This window comes from Solanum stenotomum, chromosome 11 (genome assembly GCF_019186545.1).
Source record: "Solanum stenotomum isolate F172 chromosome 11, ASM1918654v1, whole genome shotgun sequence".
In the NCBI taxonomy this organism is placed as follows: Eukaryota; Viridiplantae; Streptophyta; class Magnoliopsida; order Solanales; family Solanaceae; genus Solanum; species Solanum stenotomum.
In genome coordinates, this window is record NC_064292.1 from 54,873,268 (window position 1) to 54,895,408 (window position 22,141).

The window sequence follows — 22,141 nt, forward strand, 5'->3', positions numbered from 1 at the left end:
CAAGAAACAATTAGTCACTTTTTTCCAATTCTACCCTTAATAATTACTTAACTAATGGTTTCAAAAAGTAGTCATTTTAAAGTTACAAGACTACTTTAATATGAAAAAAAGTTGTTTTTACAGTATTCAAAAAAGTACAAACTATTTTAATAATGATTGATAGTAGGGTTATATTAGTCAAATTATACCTTATATTAATTTTTTCTTAAGGGTTGTGCATGATCTTATCCTGACAAACAATAGTGGACGGAGCGAGTAAATTTTTCTTAAGGGTTGTGCATGATCTTATCCTGACAAACAATAGTGGATGGACACAAAGAAGAAGATGTTAACACAAATGAAATTTAGCAGAAACTAATTTATGGATGGAAAAAGTGAACATTGAAATTGCTTATTTACCATTAATTAAGGAGTTTAAATTTTAAGATAATTATTCAATACTCTATTTAAGAGATTTGGGTGTCTGACTAAATATTTTAAAATATATGGTATAAATATTATAAGTGATATTATGTGTAATTTTTTTAAAAGTATAGATAAATTAAGTATATATGGTAGTAAAGTATGTCTAGTTAGGTATTTATTTCTTAGATGTAACTTTTATCATTAACATGGTAGGATAATGTCGGAAATGTGAGAATTGTAGCGTACTGTCCGGGTCAGCAGTGGCGTACTCACATCCCTAGGGTGTCCGATTAGACACCCTTCATCAAAAATTTACGTTGTATATATATGTCAAATTCTATATTTAAAAAATATATATTTAAAGTTGGACATTCTTGACAAAAGTTATGCCTTTAACGCAGTGGATTAGGGTGTGCATTTGAATGAAGAAATTTTGGGTTTGAATCCCATTTATTAGACGACTAGATACCACTTCTTACGGAATGCTGTTATTAGAAAATTCCTTAAACAATTAAAAATAAATAAAAGAATGGTGAGAAAGAAAAAGTGAATTACATGCCCTACTTGAATGGGAAAAAAGAATCAACAAATATAAATAAAGACTAGAGGAGGACAAAAGTTTATGGCTATTTTTATTAATTAAAAGAAGTAGAAAATTCCTCCAAAGACCACCTACCCACCCTTCACCAAAACTTCACAATAATACATAAACAATGGACAGCTAAAAATATGTTCCAAAAAATATTTGATTTTCTTATGCTTAATTCGAACAAGGACTAGTCAAAAAAACAAGGCCGACAACTTGTTAGGTAGAGTTTCATTTTATGTCGTTCTATTTAGATTATTCTTATTAATTTAATTTATTTTCGGCTGACAAATGTTTTGATCCTAAGGTGAGTCTTAATGGATATCAATAAAATCGGTATGATGTTTCAAGTTAAAATTTTATCTGAGGCAAGACTGCTACATATTCTGTCTAGCGTAAATTTTCTAAAAAAATATGTGATTTAGTTCCTTTTGCCAGCAAGATGAATCATTAAAAAAAGACGAGAAAATTCAATATCATAATTCAATGTATCTGATAGCAAAAGATACGCATATTCATCTCTTTTGACAACTCTGATTCTAATTCACACAACTCCGACTCTAGTGGAATACGTTTGATTCCTGGAAATAGTTCCCTTTGGCTCCGTTAGCTTTGTGATGTGAAGCGACTTACTAATAGTTCCAATGCTCATCTGCAATTCCCTCTCTGTCTCAAGTCATGCTGCCTCTTTGATTGTTTCGTCTTATTTCCCATAACAAGAGAGATACTTACATTATTTAAAACAGAGATTTTGTGCTAATATAACAATCTGAGAGAGCAATACTTACAAAAGTGTATTGCTAAAGTTAGAGCATGATCAATACTTCTCCACATGAAAATGTTTGATGCAGAACTATTAAAAGTACTGACCCGTCGTCTGCCATAAAGTTTTTGTTTTTAAAGCAGAGATTTCCCCAAATATAACGAACAAAAAGAGCATCAAAATAAACTAGTAGCAAGTTTTAGAGCCGTGGATCAGTTGCTACCTTTGGGAAATACACTTTTCCTTTTCTCTGTGAATTTAATTATAACACGGTAAAATCTTGATATCGGTTGAATATACATCTGCAGAAAGACGTGATCAATTACTCCAACCATTTAATTAAGTTCCCAATTGATCCGTTCTACTACACATTTGTATATACGTATCGTCTTGGAACTTAAAAATTTAATTCTCTCACATAATCTCCATAGAATGAATATTAATTCAAGACTTTAAGGAGTGTTAAAATAGCTCGGGGCTTCTCAAACACACATTTCCAAAGGGTTGCTTTACTTGAGGATCAATAAAGATGCAATTAGTTCTCTTATTTACTTACCATTTTATATTCAACATGCAAAGTTTTAAAAATTAAAACTTGTTCACATCCTTTAACTCACCATGGTTAATGATGGCTCAGAACAAACGGAGACAATAGGAGAAAGAAGAACGAAAAAAAAAATGTATTGGTTATGAAAGAAGACTTTGTAGGCAACAGAAGGAGAGAATTACACAAAACAGAGAGAGAGAGAACACAATTTCACTACCAAAATCAAGAGTTATATATACCTTTATTCAAACAAATCCAGGGCTTGTCGGAAAGAGCTGCAAAATTTCTGGATTAACTGGCGCATCAACATTAGAACCTGACCTTTGTTTCTTAGAAGACGAGCAACTGGCTTCATTATGGTGTTCACTATCATCATATCTGCTTCTCCTTGTCCCAATGGAGTCATCTTTATACAACAAACGAAGTCCATAATCCTTTATTTCTCCATAAAAAGTTAAACCAATAATTCCATAGTCATTTGGTGTTTTTCCATTTGCCTTAGATGTATCCCATAAACAAGCAAGAGGTACCAAGAAAAAATTAATGGTAGATTCTGTATGGTACTTTGGATGATTGGTTAAGGATAAATTCTGGATCATCCACGACATCCGATTGCATAAGGGAATCAAGTATGCTTTGGTTTCAACTAAGCAGCCAGAGTAACATACAGCAAATCCCAAGAAGTTATCACGTACGTACCAATTTTCAGGCAAATTGAGTGATACACTTTTATGATGCGTTCCCCCATGGTGGAACCAACTTGGCGTCTTTTTTCCAGGATGCTCAACAGTAAACACTCTTAGTGATAACGAATGTGAATCAGATATATCATGCTGCAATAATGATGAGATATTCTGAAACAACGAATTACAGATCGAAGCATTGCTCCAATCTGCATGTATTGTGTCTAATTGCTGTGGAAATTCTGGCAGCTGTGTAAGTCTCTCGCAATATGACAAGTCCAAGTATTGAAGAGCACCAAGTTCAGATATGCTTTGAGGCAAATGATCAAAATTATTTCCCTTGAGATACAACTTTTTCAAAGAGGATAAACATCCAATGTCTTCTGGCAGCTGTGTAAGTGTCTTGCAATCTGATAAGTCCAAGTATTCAAGAACACCAAGTTGGGCTATGCTACGAGGCAAATGCTCAAAATTATTTCCACTGAGATTCAAGTGTTTCAAAGTGGATAAGGATCCGATGTCTTCCAGAAGTCCTCCATCTATTCAATTGCAGTAGCTGAGATTCAAGTGTTTCAAAGTGGATAAGGATCCAATGTCTTCCAGAATTATTAGATTGCTGTAACTGAGATCCAATTCTTCCAATGAGCGTAACCCTTCACTAACAGGAGGGAACACGAAGTTCACTCTATCTTCTGATTTATCTTTTTTAAAAGTCAATGAATTAAGCTTGTTCAACCGGACAATGGAAGATGGAGGACGTGAGATTAAAGTATATCTGACATGAAGCTTCTCCAAGTTTTCTAAATCACCTATCTCTTCTGGCAAGCTTTCAAGTTTTGAGCAATTCGACACAGATAGTTTCACCAAACCTTTCAACTTACAAATGCTGCTTGGAAGAGATGCAAGGTTTTTCATAAAACTTAAATGTAGCTCTGTAAGATGAGGTTGGAGATCAAAGAAAGAGAATGGGAGTTCCCTTATCCCAGAGCCTGACATCATAATCTCTAACTCAGGCTTCATTATTCCAAGGAATTCTGGAAATTTCTCTAAACTAGAGCAGTATTTTAGATTCAGAGATTCAAGAGATTCCACATTAACATATGGAAACCTCTCAAGTTTTGTACAATAAGTCAAATTTAACTCAATGAGTTTTTTGCAATACTTGAGGGAACGATGGACTTCTTCAAGACTCGTACATACATCTAGATTCAAATACTCCAAATTTGGCATCCCCTTGAAATCTGGTGTTCTCTTCAGGCTTTTGGAGTAACTTAGATCTATGCTTCGTAGAGACGGAAATTGCTGCAGCTATTCAAACGACAGAAAGAATGATGAAAAATGAGTAAAGTAGTAAACGACCTGTTTATATTATAACTCAAACCTTAATCTTAGCATGTTTTATTTGGTGCACATTTAAATTTCCGCTATATATACTTGATTATCTGTTCTCATTTACCCCCTGGATGTTGATGTAGAAAAGTTGTGCCAACATATTTCTTTTTGTTTCTTCTTTAGATGCAGAGGTTGGAAATGCAATTCATAGAGATTAATAATATGAGAACAACCCAAAATACATTAGTTTGAGTTTATGGAACTAATAACTTATTTTCATTTAAACACAAGAATCATAATTCTAGGACAAGATAAAATNAGAATCACCGGGTATTTTTCTCGGTTACCAGTCTTCTCTGCAAACGTAATCCAAAACCAGAATAAAAACATAGTTAATAGGATAACAGGTAATCACATATTCCTAATCCGAAATGATCACAACATGTCTAATCATGAATTACTGCATTTCGTCTTTGAGCAAAGGGCTTAAAAATCTACCATTCAATGTTTACAAAGTGGATCTGTTGTCATTTATCTCATGTAATAGACAAGTTAATACAACGACATTTTTCTGTACTTGAGAACTCTTTAATACGACATTCTTTTCTTTTAGTCTGTTCCAGAAAAAGAAATGATCAATATCAGTAGGGGTGACAAATGGGTGGAATGGATCGAATTTTGATGGATTGAATATGGATTGGGTTAAAATGGATTGGATCACAATCCACCCATATAAAATATGGGTAAATATGGATTTGGTCAAATATGGTTTGGGTAAAATGGTTGTAACCCACTTTAATCTCCGTCAAAAAATATTGAATCAAAACTAAGTTGTTAATACCTCAACCCCTACCATCCCGAAGCTTCTTTTATCCACCTGTTTTGGAAAATTTTCTTGCCATTCATGTGCAATTTATTTTTCGGGTCATCTATTTGTCAGAAGATGGAAAATGTGTTCCCTTCATAGGCAGTGTCCCCAAAGTAGCATCTTCCCACTTTGTCCAAAATCAGAATAAAATTTGTTAGAACCATTGCCAATAGGGAAAAGAATACGAAGAAATAATTTATATATAAACAGAGAACACAATTTCATGAGTTATATACCTAACTATAGTTAATCTATAATCCTGGGCTTGTGGGAAAGAGCTGCAAGAGTTTCTTAGAAGAGGAGCAAATGGCCTCTTCTTCATATCTGCTCTTCCTTATCCCAATTTGAAGCTCAGCTTCATCTTTATACAACAAACGAACTCCATATTCATTTATTTCTCCAGAAAAATATAACCTAATGCCCCCATAGTCATTTGGTGTTTTTCCATTTGCATTAGATGCATCCCATAAGCTACCAAGAGGTACCAACAAAAAAATAATAGTATCTTCCTCAATATCTTCTGAATAGTTGGATAAGGCAAGTTTTTGTCTATAAGCTAAGGTAGGGTAACATGTGCGTACATATGTTATAATAAAAATAGTTTTTAACGGCAATAAATATGTACGTTAGCAAAAAGTGTTGAAATCTTTACCAGTATTAGTTATTTGTTATTGGATCCAATGTCGTTATGGGCTTTGACAACATTTGCAAAGAGTTGCAAAATGTAATTGTCACTAGCAACTGCCTCTAAAAAGATAAGTTATTCTCGTTTATTAATTGTCAGTAATTATCATTTTTTACCAGTGACACTTCGAACCCACCTATATGGATTATACTGAATTTGTTGTTGTTTTATTGTAAATCTGATGCTGATCATTTTGTGTTAATGGGTGCAGGGTGACAGGTGAAAAAGATGTGCAATTTAAAGTTATGTATTGTGGAGCATTCTAATCTCCATCAACTCAAGAATGAATGGGGAAATAGCAAGTACCCTATGGTGCCTGGGTAAATTAATTTGTTCTTGTCTATTTTCTTTTATTTTTGGTTAAAAAAATTCAGATTTTTTTTAATCGTTAGATCCCAAAATATTAACTAGAATTTTCACTAACGAGATTCAAAAATTTTAAGGCACAAAGAAGCTAACATGATTCAACATCCACTATATATTCACACAAGTAATTTTTCGGCGAAGAACATTTACTAGATAGTTTTCCTTTTCTCTTTATCTTTTCAATTTTTCACATTATATTTTGGATTTGAAAGCAATCCTGATTTAATTCTTAGTCTATAATTGGCCATTTTTAGCTCTTGATACCTCAGTAAATCCTGAGTTGTTGGGACATGTTACTCCCTCTGTCCCATTTTATAAGAGTTAGTTTGACTCGGTATGAAGTTCAAGAAAGAAAGGAAGACTTTTAAAGCTAGTGGTCTAAAATGAATGATACAAATTTGTATGACTATAAATCATTTCATTAAGAGTAAAATGAACATTTTAAAGTTAAATGTGTCATTCTCTTTGGGACGGACTAAAAAGGAAAGTAAATCATATAAACTGGGATAGAGGGAGTAAAAATTAGCGGAATTTATGTCGATTCTATCTACTCGTGAGTGTAACTAATTGAAAATATAATTGCAGGCATGAGGTTGTTGGTGTTGTAACTGAGGTCGGAAGCAAGGTGGAGAAATTTAAGGTTGGAGACAAAGTAGATGTTGGATGTATGGTAGGATCATGTCGAAAATGTGAGAATTGTATATATAATGTGGAAAACTGGAAGGAAGCTAGTGGCTGGAAGTTGCATAGGAGGTATGAAAGAGACTCGAGAAATGTTGGATTTCGCGGCCAAGCATAACATAACACCAGATGTTGAAGTCGTGCCAATAGACTACGTGAACACAGCGTTGGAATGTCTTCTGAAATCGGATGTGAAAGAACACTGTATATATAAAAGAGTGGTTAGGAAGAGAGAAAGTGAACTGACGTTAATATTCACAACTATTTGTACTAAACTATCATTTAGTACGATTTTTCAGTTCTAGAGTAACTATTGTTGTTTCTAAAACAGCTTCAAGAACTAAAACTGTGTAGTTAGTTGTGTTGTATCCTGAGAAGATGAAGCCTGTAGGGCTGCAACACAGATCAAGCTAACATCAGTACAGTCATAGTATACATAGATGATAAACAGGTTTGAAATACTTTCAGAAATTCTCTCTTTNCATGAATAACACGTTAATATTCACAACTATTTGTACTACAACTATCATTTAGTACAATTTTTCAGTTCTAGAGTAACTATTGTTGTTTCTAAAACAGCTTCAAGAACTAAAACTGTGTAGTTAGTTGTGTTGTATCCTGAGAAGATGAAGCCTGTAGGGCTGCAACACAGATCAAGCTAACATCAGTACAGTCATAGTATACATAGATGATAAACAGGTTTGAAATACTTTCAGAAATTTTCTCTCTTTGTCAAGTAGTCAAATTATATTCAACAACCTCTCTTATATCATTAAATGAATGGCTACAAAGGGACCAACGAAAAAGAAATTAAAAAAAATTGGAGCACCTTTCTTACCTTATAAAAAATGAAATGGCTAGCTAAAAGTCCAATCACAAGCTCAAATTACTACCTCAAAGAATCTGCATTTTCAATATTGAAACAATATTATAGATTCAAGAGAGTATATATCAACTGAGACAATTTGTAGATAATAATCAGTTTGCAAATTGGTTCTTTAATAACTTAAGCAGAACTCCCAACAACAGAACAATAATAAGCTATATGTGGAAGAATAAGAAACCTAAAAATTCAATTTTTGTTACACCAATCCAAACTCCCTACCCTCATGGAAAAAAACGCCCTCCTAATTAATTCCATGCTTCCTAATATGCCAAGAAGCTGACCCCCTTATTTCCATACTTCCTACAATGTAAATAATAAATTTTAGACGCAATATTTTACAGTACCATTACAGATTTTCAGAACAATTTATAATACATAATTAATCAAAGAATATCTTTGAACAAAGAGTGGAACTCATTTGCTAAAAGGATGCATAATTCTCGTAAACTGTAGAGAATATAATATACCCTTGACTTATCCCACATAAAATTACATAGTTGCAACATCACTAATCCTTGTGATGAAAAGAAGAATGTTATATTTCCTTGAATAAATTTGAATAAACCAAATTAGATTTGGTTAGCTTTCATCATGTAAGTTTTATAAAACTCCTTGGATACATTACAAAGAGTTAATCAGAATGTATAAGTTCAAAGGAAATCAGTGTTGATTAGTACCCGAAAGAAATTGTCTCATATGCACAAATGAATAGAGTTTGTTGTTCAAACCATCAAATATAAGAATTAAGTAGCAGTTCATATCATTTTTGCATTAAAGAGATGTCAATTTATCTAGTATTTGTGTTGATGGGATGTAGCAGGTTAGGAAATCAGTTGAGCTCGAACATCACGGATATGAAAACGTAAGAAGTTACAAACTATATCATGTGTTTATAGGGTTAGAGTGCACCCTATTAGAAATATGAAAACTAATAGCTTTCTGAAATCAGTTTGAAATTAACGTCAATTTATTTAGTATTTGTGTTGATGGGATGTAGCAGGTCATGTTAATGGCAACTTCTTCTCCATTCTGTATATTCACACTTGAACCAATAAAGCAGTAAGAAGCAGAAAAGATAAGAAATACAAAAGAATAGCTAATAAAACAACTAAAACCACAAAATTCAAAAGTAAAGGAAATGGGGTTGACCATAGAATCAAATCTACCAAGTGACATACTTAAATAAAGCTCACCAAAAGACCTTTGTTTTCCTCTTCAACAGATGAGAGGAATACGATGATTGAATGAAATAAATCACAATAATCAAAATTAAACGAAGGAAAAAACTCACCAGAATTTTTTTTTTTTTTTGATAACCGAGAAATCCGTCTGTACCAATCACAGCCTTCTAAACTCGGTGGATAATGGGCCCGCCCCTCTACCCTTCTCCACAAAACTCACCAGAATTGAGAGTTGAAACTATAGACAAAGTAGAATCAAATATATATATCAAAAGGTATTGCAATGTAATATTAATTTGAGTATGAGAGGAAGGATGTTTTTACTAAGGAGGAGGAGAGGATTCAGAGGATAAAGATGGAATAGTTGATGTGTTGGCTGTTAACATTCAATCTAGATGACACGTAAAATAAGAAAATCTTATTAAAAGACTAAAATACCCTTCAGCTGAAATTTATTGACATTTAACAAACATGTTGATACCAAAAGCCATCCCACACTTCTAATATAGTAGAAAAGAAAAAATAGTGCGACACTTAATAATTTTTTTAAAAAATGTCTTTCCATTCATATGCAATTTGTCAAAGAGAGCACAATTTGATTACCTATATTTAATCTACTTGTGACCTTTGTTTCTTAGAAGAGGAGCCACTGGCCTCTGCTCCTCCTTATCCCAATGCAAAGCTCAGCTACATCTTTATACAACAAAAAATTTGATTGTCACTTAAATTTTATTGTATTGTATCGTTTAAATCCATTGTTAGCTATCAACAAAAAAAACTCATTTTGTCAGAAAATGGAAAATGTGATTTATATTTCGAAATGAAATTTAAAATGAATGAATTTTTGCATACCCAAATTGTTATGACAAAGAAATCGGAAATCAGAATAAAAGTTGTTAGAACCATTAAGAGGAGAATCAAACTCACAGCTGATTGCCAATAGGGGAAAGAATGAGAAGAAATAATTTATATATAAATTATAAACAGAGAACACAAATTCATGAGGTATCTACCTTATAATCCGGGGCTTGGGGGAAAGAGCTGCAAATTCATGGCCTTTGTTTCTTAGAAGAGGAGCAAGTGGCCTCTTCTTCATATCTACTCTTCCTTTTCCCAATGCAAAGCTCAGATTCATTTTTATACAACAAACGAACTCCAAACTCCTTCTCTTCTCCAAAACCATCAATAAAATCTAACTTAATGTGTCCATAGTCATTTGCTGTTTTTTCATTTGCATTGGATGCATCCCATAAGCCACCAAGAGGTACCAACAAAAAATTAATATTCCATTGTGAATTGTTGGATAAGGCAAATTGCTGGGTCATCGACGACATCCCATCATCACATGATAAGGGAATCAAATGAGCTTTGATGTAATTAATTAGTTTGCCAGAATAACATACAGCAAATCCCAAGAAGTTATCACTTACATACCAATTCTTAGGCAAATTGACTGATACACTTCTGCCCATTCCCTGATAGTCAAACCAACTTGGGACTGATACCTCCTGCAAACTCCCAAACCCTCTTAGTGACAAGGAATCTGAAGAACAGATGTCATGCTGCAATGATGACATATTCTGAAACAATGAATTACAGATCAAAGCATTGCTCCAATCTACATCTATTGTGTCTAATTTCTGTGGAAATTCTGGCAGCTGTGTAAGCCTCTTGCAATCTGATAAGTCCAAGGATTGAAGAGAACCAAGTTGGGCTATGCTTCGAGGCAAATGCTCAAAATTATTTCCTCTGAGGTTCAAGCGTTTCAAAGAGGATAAGAATCCAATGTCTTCCAGAAGTCCTCCATCTATTATATTGCAGTAGCGGAGATCCAACCATTTCAAAGAGGATAAACATCCAATGTCTTCCAGAAGTCCTCCATCTATTATATTGCAGTAGCTGAGATTCAACCATTCCAAAGAGGATGAACATCCAATGTCTTCCAGAAGTCCTCCATCTATTCTATTGCAGTAGCTGAGATCCAACCATTTCAAAGAGGATAAACATCTAATGTCTTTTGGCAGCTGTGTAAGTCTCTTGCAATCTGATAAGTCCAAGTATTTAAGAGCACCAAGCTGGGATATGCTACGAGGCAAATGCTCAAAATTATTTCCCTTGAGATACAACTTTTCCAAAGAGGATAAGGATCCAATGTCTTCCGGAAGTCCTCCATCTATTATATTGCAGTAGTTGAGATCCAGCGATTTCAATGAGAGTAACCCTTCATTCACCAGAGGGAACACAAAGTACACTCTATCTTCTGATTTTCTTTTTTGAAAAGTCAATGATTTAAGCTTGTTCAAGCGGACGATGGAAGACGGAGGACGTGAGATTAGAGTATTTCTGGCATGAAGCTCCTCCAAGTTTTCTAAATCACCTATCTCTTCTGGCAAGCTTTCAAGTTTTGACAAATTCGACGCATGTAGCTTCACCAAACCTTTCAACTTACAAATGCTGCTTGGAAGAGATACAAGGTTTTCCATGCCATACAAATCTACCTCTATGAAATGAGGTTGGTGATCAAAGAAAGATAATGGCAGTTCCCTTATTCTAGAGTATGACGTCATAATCTCTCTGGCAGTTCCCTGCTTCATCCTTCCAAGGATTTCTGGAAATTTCTCTAAACTAGAGCAGTATTTTAGATTCAAAGATTCAAGAGATTCCACATTAACATATGGAAACCTCTCAAGTTTTGTACAAAAAGACAAATTTAACTTCATGAGTTTTTTGCAATACTTGAGGGAAGGATGAACTTCTTCAAGACTCCTACATTCCATTAGATCCAAATACTCCAAATTTGGCATCCCCTTGAAATCTGGTGTTCTCTTCAGGCTTTTGGAGTGACTTAGATCTATCCTTCGTAGAGACAGAAATTGTTGCAGCTATTCAAAACAGATAAAGAATGATGAAAAATGAGTAAAGTAGTAAACGACATGTTTAAATTATAACTCAACGTATGAAATGAGAAATTGTTTGATTTTACTTTATATGGAAACTAGTTAAATTACTTTAATAACATAAAATTTATAAAATAATACTTAAAGCTATTAGTAATTAAAACTAAAACACTATATTCTCTTACATACAAACTTACGTAGTAACAAACATTAATAATGTAAAAGGAAATGAAAATTATTACATCTTATCATTTATCCTTAATAACATAAGTATAAATTAATGATTGTAAAAATACATACCAGGATCTGTAACATAAGCAATGATGTTAGTGAGCCACTCAACAGGAGCAAAGTACACAAATATTTAAGTGTGAAGAAGAAGAAAAAGAGTTTCAGAATTTTCGTTGTTTTAAAATGAGAGGAAATCCCTCTATTTATAGACAACAAAAAGTTGTGTGGATAAATGTTTATTGTGCCTTATCGTAAAGGTTACAATTATTTGGAAAAGTTGCAACCCTTTGGAAAGGGCACAACCTTTCATGAAAGTTGAATTATGATTTTATCCCTACTATAAATTAAAATGTTATAAAAACATTTAATTATTTAAATTTAAATATTAAATTGTATCATTTTAATAAAAATGTTAGTGAATTTTTCACTTCCTTAGATTAATTCCAAATTAAAAAATCTAATTTAATAATATTTATCATCTATAATCTATATGTATATTTAATTTAATCATCATAATATACATATATCCTTCATTATATTAAAAGGTTATAAATTATTTAATTAATTAAATAGTAAAAATAAAATTATAACATTCAGCCAATGCTTAATAGCATGTTTCAGGTTCAAATCAAAATTCTACATGTTTAGATAAACAAAACATCAAAACATATCAAATTCTTCTCTACGTTAATTTAAAAACAATGAACATTTAAAGGAGACTACTTTTTAAATGTTGTCATACTAAATGTTAATAATAGCTAAAATAATGATAGGAAATAATAATTTCTCTCATTTTACAAGCTTTCCAAAATTAGTTTCTACATTTCCAGAATGATTATAAATAATTAAAAATAAATAATAGGTATATAATTTAATAAAATAATTACTCTAAAAACTTGCAGTAGCTTATGACTTTATATGATTTTCTATAGCACTAATATTATAAGTTCAAAAATATAACATCTCGCAAATTGAAAGAACTAACAAAAGCTAGAATTAGAAAGAGTGATTTTTGGAAATAATAAAAATCTGGAAAAATGGTCAAGTTAAGTTTGAGTTTTTGGTCAACTTCAAACAACCATAACTCCTATCTCGGAATGAATTAGATGTGTTTCCAGATATCGTAGGAGATATCTTGGAATAATCTTTCCAACACCGTCGAGTTTTTGCAATTTCGAGTTCGTATGAGTGAGATATGACCATTGAAAGTTGGGTTGTTTGGATAAGGAAAGTCCAGTCCGGATTTTAGAAGGGCATTATGGTCTTTTCACCACCCAATTAATTAATTTCGTTTTTGTTAATTAAGTTGGGGTCTAAACTGATTGGATTCAGTTTACACTTTTGAGAAACAAGTTAGGATTATGAGAGAAGAGAAAAGAAGAGGAGAAGGAGTAAGGAATCGTCAAGTTCTTGAAACTAGGCTCGTGGATTTCATCAAGGGGTGATCCCTTGAGGTATGTGAGTCCACACAGCGTTGGGTTCGTTCACCCACGCGCCAAACATGTTTTATTCAGTGTAATTTCGTCCTAAAAAAGATTGAGAATTTGATGTTCTTGAGTTGTATTCTTAAATTTGGGATGAGATTGAGGAGTTTTTGAGAGTTTAAGATCAATTATTAGAGTTGCTTTGAGTTAGATTCTTGTGTATATGTTGTGGGTACCTAAATTTAAAGAGATATGGAGAAAAAAAACCGAGTTTAGGTGAATTGGGGCAAGAAAATGAAGAAGGAACAAGTCGGCAGAATCTGGGTACCAGGTCCGCGTCGCGGACTTGTTTCTCAGTTTGGAAAATCCTTCCTCGCGTCACGGAGCGGTCACAGACCGTTCTGCCTCAGAAATTATTTTCTCGACCAAAAATTTAAATACACCTCCGCGTCGCGGACCAGTTTCCAGGCAGTGATTTCTTGATCTTTTCTCATGTTTAGCTATCTAAAATCACTCCTACACATCATGAGATCTTCCCTATCACAAATCACAATCCTTGAATCCATAATTCAATTCAAGGAAATTTAAGAGTCAAGTCAAGAGAAGTTAAGATCCAAGTCAAGAAAGTTATGAGTCAAGTCAAGAGAAGTTCTTAGAGTTTTCCAAAAGTCTTTTACAAACGTTTTAACTTTGTTTTATGACTTGAGTTTTGAGTTGAGTAAAGAGTAAAGTTTGAAGTTCATTTCTTCAAAAGAGTATATCGGGACTATGTATTCCCAAAGAGTAAATGTTTTTCACATTTAAAGAAGAAAGGAAACCTTGATTTCCAAAAGAGACTTTGAGCTAGTTTTCAATTAAAGAGTAAATGTTTTCACATTTGAGCAAGAAAGGAAACTTTGATTTCCAAAAAGAGCCTTTAAGATAGTTTTCAGTAAAGAGTAAATGCTTTCACAATTAAGCAAGAGAGGAAACTGAGATTTCTGAGATAACCTTTAAGCTAAGTTTTGAGCAATTATCTCAAACCACAAAAAGAAGTTATGTTTTTAAATATAAAGAGCTAGTATATTTTGGGAGTAGTATTGAGCACCGATATGAGGGAGAGTTCAGAAAACTCTGAGCCGCCATAAACCATGTAGCCATCATGGGTAGAAAAGGGTCATACTTTTTAGATAATTCCTTTAGTGTTTTTTTTATCACAAGATTAGTGGATCCACCTAGTAGCTCAGGTTTTGTACCCCCGACAAGGTATAGGACGGCCCTGGCAACGTGATGCAAAACGTTGTATCATCAATATAGCTCTTAAGTGATGGTTGTCGGTTAGAAAAACTCCCATAACAATATTTTGAATTTGTATATACATCAAAAATATTTGTATTTTCATATACAAACAGAGTTCATATTGTATCTTTGCATACATACAGAGTTATTATTGTATTCCTAATTACACAGAGTTTAAAACCATGTTTTAAAGCTATTGTTTATACTTTTTTTATTTACACTGCTTTATATTGAAATCAGTTCAATTTAGTTCAGTTGAGCCAGGTAAGTTCTTCGGTTCCTTTCAAGCTTATGTCTTGTTTTCGAATTCCCCTCGCATACTCGTACATTCAATGTACTGATGTTAGTTGACCTGCATCTTCTTATGATGCATGCATACACAAGTAACCAGGATCAGCATCCAACACCTCGTTGATCCAGTTGAGCACTCAGAGTCAGTCGGTGAGCCTTCTAGCTTTTCGAAGGATCCTTCTTATTGTTTTCAGTATTTTAGTTCATTGGGATGTCATGGGTCTTGTCCACATCCATCTCAGTTGTTTAGAGGCTTCATAGACAGAGTTAGTTGATGTTAGTTCATGAGTCTTTGCTTTCCCTTTTCAGTTAAGTTGAGACTTAAGTTTCCACTTTGGCAGTGAATGTTATTTATTACATTCTAAGTTATTATTGAGCAGTTCAGTTTATTCTTTTAAAGTATAATTATCTTGAGTAAAGTCTTTCGCTAAGTAAGTAAGCCAGGCCAAGGGTTCACTAGGGGCCAGCAATGGTTCTCGAGTGCCGGCCACGTCCAGGGTGTAGGCTCGGGGTGTGATAAAAAATACTTTAAAGAAATAAAAATAATTTCAGAAAGAGTCTTTTTCACTACCCAATTAACTACACATACGTACAATGTATGTTATTTATTTATGTCATTTATTAAGTTAATAAATTATATTATCTTGAGTCGTAGTTATAAAAAATTTGTAGAAATCGAAGAGTTGGCTTTTCATTATTCAATACAGATTATTATATTTGTCAATTTCCTCCATATATCAGCTCACACTTTTGCATTACTCTTCTTTTACCCAACATACTTCCTTATTTATGTTTAGGTAAATATATTCTACTGATTTTTTCTTCTCTTCCTCTTATTACAATTTTACATTTTTCTTTCCAATTTATTGATACTATTTTTCCTAATAGAAGTTGTGTGCAATCCATATTATAATGCAAAAAGGAAAATTGACTTTATCGTGTTTTCAAAAATATCGATATAATTATTGTTATGCATTTCAAGTTTTCTTTATATATATACTATTGAATGTTGGTGTATAGATTGAAAGTTTCTCAATTAATTGCAAGGATTATTGTGAGGTATGATTGATTAAACTCATTAGAAATACATATTCTTATTATGCTTATAGTTTGAAATTTGAGGGTATCTGTTTTGATTTCTTATCTTATACATGTTTTCCAATTTATATTACAATCAAAAGTTTTTTAAAAAAAAATTATACATAAATTTATAAATATAGACATATATTATGCAAGCATATAATATGGGATATACTTGTAATGTGTCCAGATAATCCTACTATTAAAAGTAGAAAGCTCTAATATGCAAAATTGAATTACCATATTTCCCTCCACCAAATTAATTTTTTATTAAATATCTGATAAAATCATAATATTTTAATTACATAATTTTCCTTAATTAGTATTATATGTTAAAAGCTCTTACATCTTCTCCGAACTATTGTTCATTGTACCTTCCACTTTTAATATTATTTATCCCTATCATTTCACATGCTCTGCATTCTTTCTATAGAGTCGCTAATCCACCATGGAGTTTTATCCACATTTGAATTTCTTTCTTAATATTTGCATTTCATCATTTCATTTTTTTTATGCTAAGTTTTATCTATTGGTTTAATCTTTTCTCGCAGGTAACAAAATCATATAATGCTAGTAAGGTAGCATGACTTAGTTGGTCCAAGACCATTTCATGGTAGCTACGATGGAACACTTGTAATACCCTTCCTTGTATAGCTTGAACTTGCATGATAGTATGTCTTCCATGGTAGCATGGTCTAGCCTAGTATGGTGCTATTCCTTTGGTAGCTTGGTCTAGCCTAATAGGGTGTTATTCCTTGATAGTCTAGAAATGATGAATAGTAATCATTTAAGTATGATAACCTAAAGTGGTACTTAGTATGGGTAGGATTATGGGGTCTTATCCATGCATCACACAAGTATGACTTGAAACTACTTATTAAGTGTTCTCTTATATGTTGTATGCTTAGCTTGGATTGTTGCTATAGTTGCCATCCTTGATATGTTGACTAAAGGTGAAGGTTCCCTTGTTTACGAGAATTAAGCTAAGGATGAGATCATGAGATGGTAAGTATGATTATGATGACCAAATGGGATACTTAGCATGGATGGATTATGGGGTCTTATCCATACATTGCACAAGTATACTTGGAGGTTACTTATGAAGTGGTTTTCTTATGATATGAAGGTCTAAGTACTGACTATGTATGTGCTGAATTTAATAGTTGTTTTATGCAAAACAGTACTATCCCTTAGATTGAAAAAACAAAAAAAGGCATAGAAGAATGACAAGCAAAAGGAACTAATAATATTGGATAAGCAACAAAGTTAAAAATTGAATTACTAATATAATCTTAAATTGCTGATTATATATATATATATATATATATATATGAAGAATCTTATTTATTTTTAATTAATAACCTATTTTTTCATTACTTATAAGTTATAATAATCTAAAAGTCATTATTATTACTCCAATCTTTCAACTATTCTATTACTAACTAATGAGGAGAAGCCCAAAACGTACTATCATAACTATTCAAACTTTTCATAGTTAACAATGCTAAAAAAAGAATTTTAAAAGTCACTATACATATTAGTATAAATATATCTCATGTTTTTTTTTCCTTCCAAATTCAGAATTAGCATTTCAATTTTCTTTATTTATTCTTAAGATTTTTGGTTGTGCTTATGTGTTATAGGTTCTTTTCTTTAACACGCACTCACTCTCTCTCTCTCTCTCTCTCTCTCTCTCTATATATATATATATATATATATAGTTATTTTATTTTTAAAAAAATGTTACAAATATTAGAACTAGGCTATATTAGTATAAATAAAAATGATAGTACTAAAAGAGGATGTCTTATCTAATGATATTATATTAAAGACTACTTATCATATATATTTAATGATAAAAAGCTTCACATAACATACATTCATCATCTTAAAAAGAATCTTAATTCCTCTGGTGATGACTTGCCAAATGATAGATAACGTAAACATTAATATTTAATAGAGGATATATATGATTTAATTAAATTCTATTAATTGTCAAACCTTTTTATTTCCTTCGGTTACCAATTAGTATTAATGATGAATTTAAGCTAAATTCTTGTATAAATGAACATTAAGAATGTTCCTAATTCTCAACGGTCATTGAATGAAATAATAGTTGATAACTACAAAGTAAGGTATGTAGAAATTTTCTTTTGCAGTCAAATCGGAGCCATTTAATCATCTTTGTATACTCATTTTGGTATGGTTACTTGTTATATATCACATTTTGGACCTAATAACATAAAATTTAATCATTACTTTAATTACCAGACCAAGTTTTGTTGTCCAAATTTTGCAAGTTCATGGAATGTCTAATCATTTTACATACGATAAAGAAGTTATTTAAATAAATTGATTGTTCATATATTTCAAATTGTTGAAAAGTTTGTGATACTCATTACAATGTGATTTGATATAACTCATACATTATATAATATTTTCACACAACTCAATTATAATTCTAGGACAATTAAAAATAGAAAGTATCTGAAATAGAATGGTACCTTTGTTTCATTCCATAAATAATGCAATGAACTCCTTTGGAGATCAAGATGAACAAGCCTTCTGGGATTAAAATTTTCTGGCAATAACTTCCAAGGATAATGATGCCACACAAACCAACACAAGTTGTTGGACAGGTATTCAATAGAGCCATCTTCTGAATCACTTTGGGAAGCCCAAGTCTGTATGCATAATATCCTAAGCCTTTGCATATTTTTTATTGCCTCTGTGCTAAAGCTTACATTTTTAAAATAAGTAAGCCAGATTGCTTCCACTGTCATGGTCCCCTATAAAAAGATTATGAATCAACATGTCATGTACAATCCACTTATCAATATCATTGTTTTCTTACTCTACCCACGAATGCTAATTTTTGTCATGTTTTATATTATTTATTATTGTACTTTAAGTTTTTGAAGAGCCAGCACCATCAAATAAAATTGACGGTACAAATATTAGTTAAGAAATATGCCGCTTAAGAGAAATGCTTTGCATAGTTAATTTTATTTGTTAATGATACATTTTTTGAGAATTTTATTAGACTCAAGTTAAAAAGTTTTTCATGCGCTCATAAAACAAAATGGTAACTGAAATAGTGCCAATAACTGTCATCTTTTAAATGAAAAAAAAAAAAATCGATCATTGAATTAGTAAGGTAAGTATTGGCCCTCCTAAATTTTATTTTTTCATTTCTGAATTTTTCCTAATAAAAAATTACTTAGGGTAAATAAATGGGTGATATGTATTAGCTTTTAAAAAATTATTGATTAAATTATTATGAACAAATTAACTATTGTATAAATTTCAAGTTAATCCAAAGAATGATATAAGATTAAATATATTAAGTGGCTATTAGAGTAATTCATAACTTATTAACATGAGATGAACAAACTAGGTAGTGTGGATTTGAAACAACTTAAATGACTTGTGCATCAGTTTATGAAGCTAGAGGAACAGAGTATATATATGAATACTATTGCATTGTTTAGCTTACTTACCATATTGCCCATCATCACATCTTCGAAATCTTCAACATTCCATATTCTGCTAGGTTCTCCGGAATCTTTTTGCATTTTTACTATGTATTTGCCCATATCTTCAATCAAGTCATGCATTTCAATATCATCATATTCAGATTTGAACACAAGGGATTTGTCAATTAGGACATCCAATATGTATTCAGCTCCAAAATCATAGCTTTCAACAATTTTCATGACTTGTTTTCTATCATGCCCACGGAAGAAACATGCGATATCTAGAAATATCTTTTGCTCTTCGGGCTCCAACCCATCATAACTTATTTTGAGTTTTTCAACAATTTCTAAATTAGACTTTTTCTTTATTTGGTCTACAATTTTTTCCCACTTATCTATGCCTTTCTTATGCAACATAGAACCCCACACCTTGATGGCTAAAGGAAGGCCTTTAGCCTGATTTACTACCTCCAATGAGAACTTCTTAAAACACTCATCTGGAACTTCTTTTTTGAAAGCATGTTGATTGAACAATTGCATAGCTTCATGATCAGGTAGTGTATGCACTTCATATATTTCATCACTATCCTCTATCAATTTTTTATTTCTAGTTGTTACAATAACTCTACTTCCATTACCAAACCAACCAACATCACCTGCTAAATACTCCAAATGATCTCTTTCATCAATGTCATCAAGCACAATCAACACCTTCATAGAACAAAGTCTGCTCTGAATCATGCACTTCCCATCATACTTATTATTGACGTAATCTTTTTTTTTTAACAGTTCAGAGAGAAGAGTATTCTGTAAAGAATACAGTTGATTATTTCTTGTTTTTTCTTTAACATCGGCAAGAAAACAAGCAGCTTTAAATTGATCAGATAAAGTATCAAAGAAGGCTTTTGCTATCGTCGTTTTACCGACTCCGCCTATTCCCCAGATCCCAACAATTCGAACATCATCGATTTTTATTTGAAGTAGGGATTTTAGTTCCTCCAAATGAGCATTTATTCCCACAACATCTTGCAAATAAGATAAAAAGCGAGCACTCTTGCAAAATTTGGAAGAGATGTGGTCGACGATCTGCTCAATTTCCTTTGATTGATTAATCCTACATAAATTAGAGATTGATTGTTGACAATGTGAGGAAGTCAAGTATTAGAATTTATTTTCATTTTTTTAATGTTCAAGAGTGTATTAAATAGGAAACATTATAGTTCAAGATAATATATAGAAACATATTGTTATTTTTCTCATCAAAAGTAATTATTTGTTTCCAACTCACCCGTCATGAATATTATGTCCTTTTAGATCTGCGGCAGCAGTTAGGGCATTCCTCCATCCTCGAACCTTCTGCATCCCCTCAACATCATCCTTATACCTCAATTCGTGTTTGGCAAATGCTTTTGCAAAGCTCTTAATTTGGTATCGAACATGTGATGGATCCAAATAATAGAAGACCGGTATAACTGTTTGTCCAGTTTCTTTCTCCTTGCATTCCATAATCTTCACTAGTTCATTCAAGCACCACCTTGACGTAGCATATTTTTTTGAGAAAACGATTACAACAACTTGAGACTCTTCTATCGCTTGCACGAGTTCTTTTGAGATGGAATCGCCATCCTCTAGCCTTTCATCATCTAGAAAGGTGAATATTCCCCTATTTTTCAAACCTTTGTGCAAGTGACTCGTAAAATTATTCCGGGTATCAACTCCTCTGAAACTTAGAAAGACATCATACTTCCATCGAGGACAGTACTGTGAATTTCTCGTAGAAGAAGAAGATGATGCCATAGATTCAATTAATTGTCTGAAAAGAAAAACTAATGTGTATGGATCGGATGAGATCAATTGAATGATGAACAAATTAGTTATATAGAGGAAAGAAGAAATAAACATTCCAGTCAACTAATAGGAAATTTCTTTATGTCTACTTAGTTAACGCATTAATTATTCTGACAAGTTTCAGCTCCAGAAATCCAATGGGATTTTAACCATACAATTGAATCTCTATTGCTTCTCGATAGATCATTTATGGTTATGGACCCACTATTCATCTGCACAAAGAAAAATTGGACCATATTACTATTAACTCTGATTCATAAGTTGCTTATATTTGGGCTCTACATTCCAAAGGAACAATAGTTTCTTCACGCCTTCCACACATTTATATTTGTTTGTGACAATTGTGCATGAAGTTGACGAATTCCAACAAAAATTAGGAAAAGGTCACTCAACTTGCAAAAAAGGATAATAAAATATGAAAAGGGGCTAAGGCGCAGGATCCCTACACCTTACCCCAAAAATATAAGAAGGAAGGCGTGTGTGGAGCCACGCCTGGTATGGCACATGTGCATGGAGTTGAATTCCAACAAAAATTGGGAAAAGGTCACCCAACTCCAGCCTCAATAATAAATGGAGTTAAATACATTTGGGGTGTGTTTAGTAGAGTAAATATACATATATATACAACCCCCA

At 32.4% G+C, this 22,141-nt stretch overlaps 1 protein-coding gene across 2 annotated transcripts in view; it reads right to left on the minus strand.

The window, feature by feature from the left end:
* The window catches only part of LOC125843865 (TMV resistance protein N-like), a 367,653-nt gene that overhangs the window by 103,673 nt on the left and 241,839 nt on the right, over positions 1 to 22,141 (minus strand). Inside the window, exons 1-3 of one of the 2 annotated variants that reach the window (XM_049523086.1) lie at positions 20,949 to 21,534; positions 19,685 to 20,774; positions 18,689 to 18,973 (exon numbers count right to left, since the gene is read on the minus strand). In XM_049523086.1, coding sequence (XP_049379043.1) covers positions 18,689 to 18,973; positions 19,685 to 20,774; positions 20,949 to 21,457 — 1,884 coding nt within the window. In that variant the 5' untranslated portion in view covers positions 21,458 to 21,534. Of the gene's footprint in view, positions 1 to 18,688; positions 18,974 to 19,684; positions 20,775 to 20,948; positions 21,535 to 22,141 lie in introns of those variants that run through there. The other variant, XM_049523087.1, reaches the window with a different exon arrangement.